We start from the raw sequence: 12,139 nt of genomic DNA on the forward strand, positions 1-12,139 counted from the left end.
TGCTAGTTTCCAAAGTGCGGGGCCGGAAGCGTTCCCTTCGCGCGTCTAGAACGCGGTCCCTGACGCCTTTGCCATGTCGAATCTGCCACCGTGAATGTCCATGCTTCGCGGCGGCGAGAGCACCGAGAAGGGGCGGAGTGGGTTTTAATTACGTGCCCGGGACTGGCGGTTACTTGGACTTTGGCGTTTGAACGCATGCCTAAAAAAAAAAAAAAAGTCTGTGGCCTGGAGTGAGTCAGGCGGCGGGTGAGGTGAATGTGCCGTCTGGAAACCAAAGGCTTGTAGACGCTTCCTGTGTCTCCCGCGGCCGCCTCAGGGAGCCGGGAGAGAACATGGCGGCGCCCGCGGCCCGGGGCTGCAGTCTGGCGGGCCTGCTGCCCGCGCAGACGTCGCTCGAGTACGCCCTGCTGGACGCCGTCACGCAGCAGGAGAAGGACAGCCTGGTCTACCAGTATCTGCAGAAGGTGGACGGCTGGGAGCAGGACCTGTCAGTGCCCGAGTTCCCGGAAGGTGAGAGGTCTGCTTTCGGGGTGTGCGGGGGTTTCCCCTCCCGGGACCTCGGCGCTTCCTCGGCGGGGTGGCGCCCACCTGAGCCCCGGCTCGCCTGCTCTACCCGAGGGTCCCCGGCAGCTTCCTAGCTGGGGTGCTTTGGCTAAAACCTGTTTTTGGAGTTGAGGAAATGGCGTTAGTGAAATGCCTTGCCCAGGACCGCCCCCGTAAGTCACTGCCCGAGTTCAGTTCCAGCGCTCTGCCTTCCAAGTCGTGACAAGTGATGATGCATTTGAAAAGTCGGAATCAATGATAGCCAGTCTCCTAGATTCGCACCCCTGCTGTGTGAGCGTTTGGCACAGGAGGGTGTAACAGCCCCCCAAGAGCTGGGCCCTGGTCGGGCTTGGCCATTGTTTTGCCTGGGGGTGCTGGCTAGTGTCCCGGCGTGACACTGACATCACATGTATAGTTAATGGGTTGGCTGTGGCCGGGTTCACTGATCTCGTGGAAGGTATTACAGAAGCTGCTCTGACAGCAGAGTGCCCCGTGGGTCTTTCTCCAAGCTTTTTGCACCGACCTTAACAAGTGCTTTTTTTTGTTTGTCTTACTTTAGAACTTTTGTGGAATTGTAGCAGAATTCAGTGCATCATACTTAACCCATCAAAGAAACGAAAATATGTGCATGCTTTTATTTATTTATTTATTTATTTATTTATTTATTTATTTATATTGGTTACATAGTTGAGAGCAATGCCCGTGGGGGTCTCTAACGAGGGTTGGAGGGTTGATATGGAGGAAGGTGGGTGGGACATGTTTCCAAAATATTTTTTTCTCCTGTGTCTAAAGGAGGGAAAGGGAAGGAGAGGCCGCTGCTTGTGGTTAACCCACATCAACACCTGGGGATCAGCTTGTTTGATGATGTCTTAGAGACCACACTGTGGGGAGGAGTGTTCCGAGGGTGTTACTTGAGTGGTTTTGTTAGTTCTGAGAAGTTGTTGGCTTCATTGCTCCAGGGTTGAGACCGGCTTTCCAAGGTCTAGTGGCTAACCGAATCCACTGAGCCCACCCACAGGCCCAGAAGCATGCTGCAAAGCTTGGCCAGGGGAGTTGTCCAAACTGTCCTGCTTGCCTCGATGAGCCAGCTGTCCTAGCCCTGCGTGCCTCTGGCATCAGTAACTGAGGAGGCCCAGTCCTGATACATGCATTCTAAGGTTGGACAGTGTATCTTGCGATTTTTACTATGGCCAGGGCCTGAGTCCAGCAGTCCAGCAGTGAAGTCCCCTCAAGGAACCTTGCCTCTGGTGACCTCAGACCTGACGTGTACACCAGCCATGCATGGTCAGGTTCAGCCCATTACTGCACCAGCCAATGCAGAATGTATACACTTTTAAAGACTTGGTAATATCAGAATGAAATAATAAAAAGACTTGGTAAGTAGGTTGTCAGTTACACGGCTGTTGGTCAGCGGACCTCTGGCTAGGATGCGGGACGATTGTTTTCTAATCATTTCACATTTACAGTGAGTGTATTTTCATTACCATGCGACATGACTTCCTTGACTCATAAGCAATACTCATTATCAGGCTTTGTATTGGCATAGTCAGATTTTGTGCTGGACCTGATTATTAAGGTCAGAAGTTTTAGAAGTGAGTGTAAGACCAGTATGGTGGCGAACTAGGCTAAGCCTCCAACTGCAGTGCCAACATCCCCTTTGGGCACTGGTTTGTGTCCTGACTGTTTCCACTTCCCATCTAGCTCCCTCCTTATGGCCTGGGAAAGCGATAGAGGCTGGCCCAAGTCCTTGGGCCCCTGCAGCCACATGGGAGACCCAGAAGAAGCTCCTGATTCAGCTGTGGCCATTGGGGGAGTGAATCAGGGCATGGAGGGTCCCTGTTTCTCTGGCTCTGCATTTCAAGCAAAGTCAGTACCTTGCAGTTGCAAAGTCATATGCAATAGCTGTCCTCTAAACTGTGTTGTCTTTTTTTCTTTTTTCTTTTTAGAAGACGTATGTGTGCTGCAGGCAGAGCAGCTTAATGATTTTCATTCTGACAGACTGGCAGACCTGGGATTGAGTTTATCCATTTGTTAATGTATATGACTTGATTTGCTCAAGCCTTACTTTCTCACTTGTAGAAATGCAGTTATCTTTCAGTGTTACTATGTGACAGTAATGTTAAGAGTGGTTAATTCGTAAGAAAGCTTACAAAGTGTTGGTAGTTTATTGTATTCAGTAGTGTTGTTTTAAAATACACTGTATCATTAAGTCTGGTAAGCAGCCAGCACAGGAGCTGAAATGTCATTTGCTCAGAGAAGACAAGTTCACAAACACATTTTTCAAGTAAGTGTGAAATCTGAGTGTGCGCTGCTTAGGGCTGCATTCTGTATCATGCCTTGGTTGGTATGTGGTTGACTTTGTCCAGAAGAGAGAAGTAAGGACTGCAGCTTGATTCCTCGCTAGTTTGTACTGTGTGGTAGAATAGTTGTTTACAGAGTTTCGTCCCAGCTGAGGAGCTGTAGTTACTATTATGAGGCATTAGTTGTTCCTGTAGTGTTGTCAGTTCCAGAAACAGGCCGCCTGTATGTTTTAGATTGTGCTTGGGTCTGTGTGGTTCAAGGAAGCGCCGTGCCTCTCTGGTGCCTTTCTGCTGCAGGGGTGCCCGGGATGTGACTCACTGCTTTCAGCAGGTACTCTAAGAGCTGTTACAGCATCGGATCAGCTTTCTAGATGCCCCAGTGCTTGTATGCAAGTGAAGCACCGGGGTCATGTTGCTAACAGTTCAGACATGCCAAGCGAATCTGGACCGTGCTGCTGCAAGCAAAACGGTCAAAGTTCTCACCTAAGGGGAGAAGTCACCTCCTGGGTCTTGTGTCCTTGAATGGTGAACAGCAAGAAACCCATGCTAGTTTTGCAGTTGTACCCTAAACTGCTGAAATTTACAGCCACAGTTCCTGAAACGTGCTTAACTAAATGTAAATGGCAGGATTTGGTACTGTGGTTGTTTGTACCATCAATAGGGATCTTGGAGTTTGTCCCCTGTGAGTGGAGAACTACTGTGTATACTCCATCCACATGGTTTTGGCTTTCGGTTACTACAAATTACTTCCAAATAGCTGTTTTAAGGCATAATTAATTTTAGAATCTGCACTTACTCACAAGCAGTGGTAATAAATTTAATATATTTTTTGAAAACTGGTTAAATAAAGATGCTATATGTTTAATATTAGTTTAATAAAATCTGTGTAAGTGGAGTTAAAATTGTGATACTCAGGTAATTGTAATTGTGGGAGTACAGATTAATGAGATTATGATACTTTGGAAAGAGGGAACATGTTCTTCGATATTGTTGCTTTCATGAACTCTACACCAGTAACTGTTTTCTGAATTTTGCATTTCAAACATCTTGCATAGAGCATCTCATCTGAATTCAGGACATGTGCCTTTTACAGAGCTGGCTTAGGCATCGTGTATGCTTGCCCATGCATATGTTTCTTTCTTTTTGCAGTTGTCTTATTGTTTTTTCAAGTTTGACTTTTCATTCTTGATGCCTAACTCTGTATGCAAGTAGGTTCTCTGAATATTTGAAATGTCTTCTTGTTTTTTTGCCTTTCTTTTAAAATATCTTTTCACACATACAGTATGACACCATTTCCGAAAGAATTCAGCAGCCTTCTCTTGCTGTATTTGCAGACTATGTGCTAACACAGCTTCCTGTCCTCTGTGCTCTGGCTCTTCCTGCCTGTGTGCTGGCCCCTCTTTTCTTCCATTGACCTTTTCATCTCTAGCCTTGTCTTTCTGACGATCACAAAGATCTGTTTTATTACAGTCTGTGAGGAAATATCATGTCTTTTATTTATTGCTTGAAAAATGTGCTCTTCGATAATGTAATTCATCACAACCTGTTAATGTACCAGAATCTCCATACACTCTTGACTGTACGCACTAGTCTTACAAAAACCAAAAATTCACATTTTTTAAAAAAAGGAAACTTATTTTTATTAGAAAGTTAGATTTACAGAAATAATGGCTGGATGGCTGCAAAGGCCAGAGCTGAGCTGATCCCTGGTTCATGTGCATTTAGGGTCCCGAGGACCTGGGCCTTCCCCACTGTCTTCCCCGGGAGCTGGTTCAGAAGAGGAGCAGCTGAGACTAGAACCAGTTCCCGTATGGGATGCCAGTGCTTAAAGGTGGAGGATTAGCCTGTTGAACCCTGACACTAACCCCACATGTTCACATTTGTTCCTTTTTTCCTTTTAATGATTGCAGTTTATTTTGTGTAACTTGCAGGGTTAGAGTGGTTGAACACAGAAGAGCCTCTTTCTGTTTACAAGGATCTGTGTGGAAAAGTGGTCGTGCTCGATTTCTTTACCTACTGCTGCATCAACTGTATTCACGTGTTGCCTGATCTCCATGCGTTGGAACACACCTTCTCTGATAAAGGTACGTGCCCTCCAGTGTCTGCCGGGTTCTCCTGGCGCAGGCCCTGTGAGAGCAGCTGCCTCGGCTGCGCGTGGCCCAGTGGAGCTTGGCGGGGCTTCAGCGTGTTGTGAGGAGTCTGGCTGGCGTGTTGAGAGACTCCGTGTGTCTTTTCAAGCAGCCTTGAGCCTCAGTCTGCTCCCTAGAGAACCAGCATTTCGGATATGGCTTTCTCTGAGGAGAGGATAGAATTCATTTTTACGTGAATAGGTATTTTAAAAGATTTTGTCATGTTTTTAAATGTATTCAAATGTGTTTTATGAAGAAGAAAATGAAACACATCCTAATTTTGTACTCTTCTCCCTTGATATAAAGATTTAAAGTTCTAGTAGGAAATTAAACTCTTGTTAATATCAAATGAGCTATATACTACAATGCAAAATATTATAGCAGCTTTTTATTTGACCCTTCATCATTTAAAAATGATTTATAGCTGACGTTTTCCATAGTGTATCCACAGTCCTTATTTTATAGTAGTACAAAGTCTGAAAATATAAGAGATTTCACTTAGTGTTTAGATCTTTTTTCTTGTTTACTTTTTTACAATAGTAGCAAGGGAGTAAATTAAACTAAAGATTCTCCTTAATTAAATTCCAGTGAATTGGAGCCCTGTATTTGGAGTGGATACAGAAAGATAACATCACTGATCTAGTGAGAAATAGAGATGGTAATAACAGACTATGCACATGTACTTTGGAAAGTCCATGAAAATGTGAATAAAAAAATAATATAGATTTTCCATCTGCTTTTTGGAGAACCCTTATATATGTGCGAAGAATTAAGTATATCCTGAATGTTGGTTTTTAAGGAGTGATGTGAGATCTGTAGTGCAACTTCACCTGCTTGAGAATGAAAACAGGTTGTGTCTTGGTGCGACGTTAGGATGCTCACATCACGTCCCACGTTGGAGTGTGGGTTCAGGTGCCAGTCCCTCTTCCAGGCCCAGCTGCCTGCTGGCGTGCTCCTTGGGTGCAGCTATGAGAGGTCGAGGAGCCAGGTTTGTGCCACACACGTGGGAGTTGCAGACAGAGTTCCAGGCTGCTGGTGGCCGTCTGACCCAGTCCTGGCTGTGATAGACATTTGGGGAATGAACCAGCAAACAGAAGATCACTCACTCTCTACTTTTTAAATAAAAATAAATTTAAGTTATAGTAAATTTTATGTTAAAATTGCCAATCCAGACATCTGAGGAGAAATTGAATATTCTCAGTAGCCAAATTCTGTTTTTAAAAATTAATTTATGGTTTATTTAATTAATGTATGGGTGTCCTGTTATCTGCTTGGTTTTGGGTGTCTGTGCTTCCTGTTCGCACTGTGCTGTTACTGAGCATGAGTTGTGTACAGGCTGCTAGCTGCTGAGGAACTGCATAGCAAAGCGAACTGAAAAACACGATGGAATCTGTGGCAATAAGTAACTCCACGGGCCTAGAAACACTGGAAAAGATTTCTCAGTGAAGTAGACAATGGGACTGGTGCTTGAAAAGCAATGAGCAGTTCAGCTGAAGATGAAAACGAGGCAGAAGGAATACTGCGTGCTGAGGAAGCGTTAGGCAAGCCAGAGTGAAATCACAGAGGAGCAGGAGCTTGCTCCAGCAACAGGAAAGTCATTTAATGTGGCAAGATGATAAGGGCTTGTGAAGGTAAAAGAAGACAGGCATGGGAGTTAGGTAAGAAGCAGGTTGTGAATTGCATCGTATCAAGATGTGCTGCTCCCAGACCATTAGCAGGCAGCTGGATCGCAAACGTAGCTTCCAGGACACAAACCAACACCCATGAGGGTGTCACCGCTGGAACGTCACCCTCCACACCAGAACACAGGCCAGGCCCAGGCCCCAGAGAGCAGATTTTGGTTTGTTTTTTAGTAGAAGGGTGTAAACGTTTGTGTTTTAGAAAGGTGGTACATGTTATGTTAAGCATACCATGTTTCCATACCTAAGATCACCTTTTAAAGGCCATTTGGTTAACTGAATCGGTCAAGTACACACCAGAGGCAAACTGAGTGACATCCTGGAATGGATGTTTGCAATCCGCTAGTTTACTATTAAAAGCATTTATAGCACATTGCTACAAAAATTTTAAAATATTTTTCTGAGAAAGCAGCAGAGGGTGGCCCAGGTGCTTACATTCCTGCCACCTGTGAGTTCAAGAGGACGCTCCTGGCTTTGACCTGGCCCAGCCTTGCCATGCAGCTACTTAGGGAATGAACTGGCAAATGGAGGATCTCTTCCTTTTTCCCTCCCTGCCTTTAAAATTAATGAATACATCTTAGTGGGGTTTTTTTTTTCCTCCACATATAGATGCACTTTTAGAAAGTAAAATGCTTTTTAAAATAGAGATTAGGACGCTGAGAAGATGGAGCAGTGGGCAGCAGCAGGAATCTGCCTAGACTGGCACACCAGAGTTCATCTCATGTAGCGGCCTCGGAACTCTGGAGCTTATGCTGCAGGCTTTCCACTTTCAAGGGGCACACTCACTGTGCAATGTGTTTAATTTCAATCAAAGTCAGCTCTTAGCACAGTGGCCGCCGCCCAGCTCCAGCTCTCTGGCAGGCTTTGGAACACATATTTCTGGGCCTGCGTGCATGCAGCTTGTGAAGCCAGGGTGGGCAAAAGGACCCTGTTTTCCAACACCAGGGATGCTACTCTGATCAAGGAGTGTTTCCCGTGATCCCAGAAACGGAGGCGGAGGCGGTCAGTGGCAATCACCTTCCCCTGTGGCTGTAGCTCTCTCCCTCCTGATGAAGTGAAACAAGTTAAAGGTCTTTTCTGTTTTATCTCCGTTCATTTTTCTCTCGTGGGAGCCAACCAGTGAAGACTAGGACACTGAAGCAACAGCATGCTCCGGGACCTTGGCAAGTCACTGCAATCCTAGGGGCCCCGCACACCGCTCAGTGTACTCCTCAGAGTGGGTTCTTGACTGAGACGCCAAGGTCAGTCAGTGAAGCAAAACACAATAAACCTGGAGAGGAAAGGGTGGGCTCATATCTTGAGATGCAAATGTCCTGTTTTCAACAGTAACAAAAAGTCACCAGGCATACAGGAACGTCTGCAGGGTTAGAGCATAGTTGAAACTTACTTGAAGAAGCCCTTATGGCAGAGTAGGAGACAGAGAGAAATAACTGATGAAGTGAAAACAGGCCCAGCACGGTAGCCTAGTGGCTAAAGTCCTCATCTTGCACACGCCAGAATCCCATATGGGCGCTGGTTCTAATCCCAGTGGCCCCGCTTCCCACCAGCTCCCCGCCTGTGGCCTGGGAAAGCAGTAGAGCACGGCCCAAAGCCTTGGGACCCTGCACCCACATGGGAGACCCGGAAGAGGCTCCAACCTCCTGGCTTCAGATCGGCTCAGCTCTGGCCCTTGCAGTCACTTGGAGAGTGTATCAACAGCAGGAGATCTTCCTCTCTGTTTTTCCTCCTGTCTATATCTGGGTTTCCAAAAAAAAATAAATCTTAAAAAAAAAGTATATGAGCAAAATGAAAATAACAATGAAATGAAAGCTTAAAAATCCATAATTCTGAAGACAAAATTATACTGAAGTGAAAATTTCACTAGAGATTCAAAGGCAGATTTGAATAGGCAGAAAAAAGAATCAGCCGACATGGAGATAAGGACCTGAAAATACTGGGCCTGAATAACAGAAAAAGATTAAAGAAAATAAAGGGAACAAAGCCAGAGGGGCTGAGGAACATTAGGAAGGAAATTCTGCCAGTGTAGATGAACTGAGTGAAATATACTAGTGTCAAAGGACTACCTAATGCCACTAGGCGAGGTCCTTAGAGTGGGCGCGTTCATGGAGGCAGGTCGGGGGTCAAGGCGTCGTGGGAAGGGAACAATGAAGGCTTCTTGTTCCGTGAACACGGCATCTGAGTTGTAAGATGGGAGAGTTGCAGAGGTGGTTGGTGGTGGTAGTTTCCCGACTACAAATATAGTCTTCTGAACCTTGACATAAAAATGGTTTATGGGTAAATATTGACACAGAGGTGTGGTTTCATCTCTGATTCTAAAATGAATATTGTAAGAGCAAAATTGTGCTTCATTTGAGAGGATGTAGTCTGTGTGTTAGAACTGGCTCCCACGGCTCATGAGAGCCATTTGTTCAACATCAGGCGTTTTATAACCACTTACAGGTGGCCCTTAGTGGCGGTGTTTATATCATGGACATCAACGAAAGCTGTAGGGCAGAGTCCTTTTTAAATTGTTTTTTTGCCTGCCCTCTTCAAGGAGTTGGTTTCCTAACATACCTCTTGATATGTTTTGTTTTGTTTTGTTTTGTTTTTAGTGAAGTGTAGAGTAGTGACTGACCAATCTGTTTTTTGTATTTGACTATTAGATATTGTTAAATACATTTTTCAGCATTTCAGACATAAAAATAATCATACCATTTGTAGTTTCAAAGAAGCATTGCTTCAATAATATCCTACTATATGAAAATCCTGGCAGCTTAAAACCGAAAGATTTTTATATTACTCAGAAGGTAAGTTCAATATGTGTTGACAAAAGCAGACATACCTAGGTTGTTACAGGAGCATTCCTTCAACTGTCACTGGAATCATTTTGCTTTCTTGCAGCTGGTTGTCTTTCCCCATTACTGCCTAACATGTCTTGAATGCATCTGCACCATTAGTGTTCATGGTCTCAGAGCAGCACTGCCCACTAAGAGCCACACCTCCAACCCAGGAAACTTTGAGGGACCAATACATACAGACTGTAAGGGTAGCACAGGCACACCAGAACTTGCAAGCCTGAGCCGGTGGCATCCAAAGGCAATGATGCGATAGAAGGTGCAACTTAATACTTGGCCCACAAGTTGAAAAAGCTGAGTGAGGAGGCCTTCCACCTTGGTGTTCTGGTTTTCATTTGGCTTGTTGTTTTGAAGGTTTATTTATTTGAAAGGAGGAAGGGTAGGGAGAAGTAGAGATTTCCATCTGCTGGTATACCCTCACAGAGCCACAACCACCAGGTCTGGGTCAGGCGTGAGCCAGAAGCCAGGAATTCCGTCCTAGTCTCCCCACAAGGAGAGAATGCAAGTCCTTACATTGTCTCCTGCTGTCCTCCCTTTGTGTTCTTTATATAGATCATTATTACACTTTAAGTTCATTGATTCTTTTATGATTAACCTCATTCAGTAAGTTTATTATAAATATGGTATGCAGGTATCTCCGTTCTGAACTTTTGATTTTTTCCTATGGTTTCCATTTTTTTGTTGATGTTTCCTATGTTTTCATTCATCTCTTAAATAGTTTTCTTAATCTTATGAATTTTAGTTACTATAGCTGCTTTAAAACCATTGTCTACTAATTCACGTGTCATCTTTGTTTCAGTGTTGGTGCTTAAAATGTTTTTTATAATAGGTCACATGACAATGCATTTTTTTTGGTAAAAATTTGTTTATTTTTACTGGAAAGGCAGATTTACAGAGAGAAGGAGAGACAGACAGATTTTCCCTTTGCTGGTTCACTTTCCAAATAGCTGTGATGGCCAGAACTAAGCTGATCCGTAGCCAGGAGCCAGGAGCTTCTTCTGGGTTTCCCGTGTGGATACAGGGTACCAAGGCTTTGGGCCAACCTCCGCTGTTTCCCCAAGCCATAAGCAGGGAGCTGGAAGGGAAGTAGAGCAACCTGGACATGAACTGGCATCCATATGAAATCCTGGTGCTTGCAAGGGGAGGATTAGCCAATTGAGTCACCATGATGAGCCCATTACAATGTTTTTTGAGTGTCAGGTAATTTTGGGCTGTATCCTAGTTGTTGGAAGTTACAGTGGATACTATGGATTCTCTTCCAGCCACCTGAGAGCGGAAATGGATGTGTTTTAGCACACGTTCAGTCCTCTCAGTTCAAATTAGAAGTCCTGTCTCATTCTCCATCTACTCTCCTGTCAGCTCAGTGATTCAGTCCTGAATTCTCATACTTCTTTGGGTCTATTGCGCATGTGTGTAATTTGGGTGTTTCTGTGCAGAATGGCGAATTGCTTTCTCAGATCTGTCCCCCCCCCCTTGGTTTCCGCCGTACTCTCCCACTTCCCATGTTCCCAGTTATGGGATTTCTGTCGGTGCTTAAACCACTTAAAATGGCTCTAAAACTTGGGTCTACTCTTAGAGCAAAGCTACAGGAAGGGACGGGACTGAACTGGGATCTCCCTTAATGTGGCTTTCTCTTCTCAGTTTTCTAATCTTCCTCCTACAGTCTACCTGATTATGTTTACTTTCTCAGGCCTCACACCTAGGTGTCTGTATGTATGTGCTGTGCATCTGCTTTCTTTAGAGCTACTCGCTGTAATAGAATGATGGGCTGCTGTGGAATTACATTTTCTATTTTGTATGGTTATATTTTTTTATGCTGGTTTGAGTGTTTTTTTTTTTTTTACGGAAATGTTGGGAGATTCATATTTGTTTAGCTGTTATTACCTCTGTTAACTTGGTTGTCAATATTGAATTCTTTGAACCCAGCCTGATACTTCTTGTAGTTTTGTCTCTGTAGTGATCTCTTGAAAATAAATAAATAAATAAATATGTTGTTTCTGTTTTTAGCAGTTGTAGAGTTTATAAGCAGCTTTATTCTATTAGTATATAATAAGAATTTTAAACAAATACAAATCCTTATATTATGGAAATATCTGGCTTGCAGTCATTAAATCTGTAGTGTAAGGTCAGATCAGAAAAAATGTAAAAGAATAATGTGACAAATATATCAGTAAGGTTCCTCATAGTCACTTTGAATTTTGGAGACTTATTCAAGGTGGGAATTGTTTCAACTTAAAAAAAATAAGCATTTTCTTTTTTTATAGCTTAGTCAAAATTGGATGGGGAATGTCTGGCCCAAGGGCTTTATAAGGCCCGTGAATTTACTTGGTGTGGCCCTGCCAAGGCAACTGAAGGTGGGGCTCAAAAGTCAATAAATCTACAAAAGGCTAATGTTTAAGTTGATGGTTTTGTGTGGCCAACAAATGATGTTATAAGTATCCAAATGGCTCTTGGCAAAAATAAGTTTCCCCACCCCTTACCTAAATAAAGGTCACAATCAGTTTTATACTGCAGAAAAAACATAAATTTGAATATGATTGTATGTGGTGATCAAGATTGCCATAAGATTTAAATTTATTGTTTATGCATGTGTTTCATGCAGTTAAAGACACTTAGTTCTACTCTTCCTTTTTTTTTTTTTAAAGAAGTTTATT

General features: G+C 43.9%; 1 protein-coding gene across 1 annotated transcript in view; it reads left to right on the forward strand.

The window, feature by feature from the left end:
* Positions 1 to 144: 144 nt before the first annotated feature.
* NHLRC2 (NHL repeat containing 2) overlaps positions 145 to 12,139 on the forward strand; it is a 39,482-nt gene continuing 27,487 nt past the window's right edge. Inside the window, exons 1-2 of the mRNA XM_004579808.4 lie at positions 145 to 510; positions 4,775 to 4,927. Coding sequence (XP_004579865.2) covers positions 333 to 510; positions 4,775 to 4,927 — 331 coding nt within the window. The 5' untranslated portion in view covers positions 145 to 332. The remainder of the gene's footprint in view (positions 511 to 4,774; positions 4,928 to 12,139) is intronic.

This window comes from Ochotona princeps, chromosome 13 (genome assembly GCF_030435755.1).
Source record: "Ochotona princeps isolate mOchPri1 chromosome 13, mOchPri1.hap1, whole genome shotgun sequence".
Taxonomy (NCBI): domain Eukaryota; kingdom Metazoa; phylum Chordata; class Mammalia; order Lagomorpha; family Ochotonidae; genus Ochotona; species Ochotona princeps.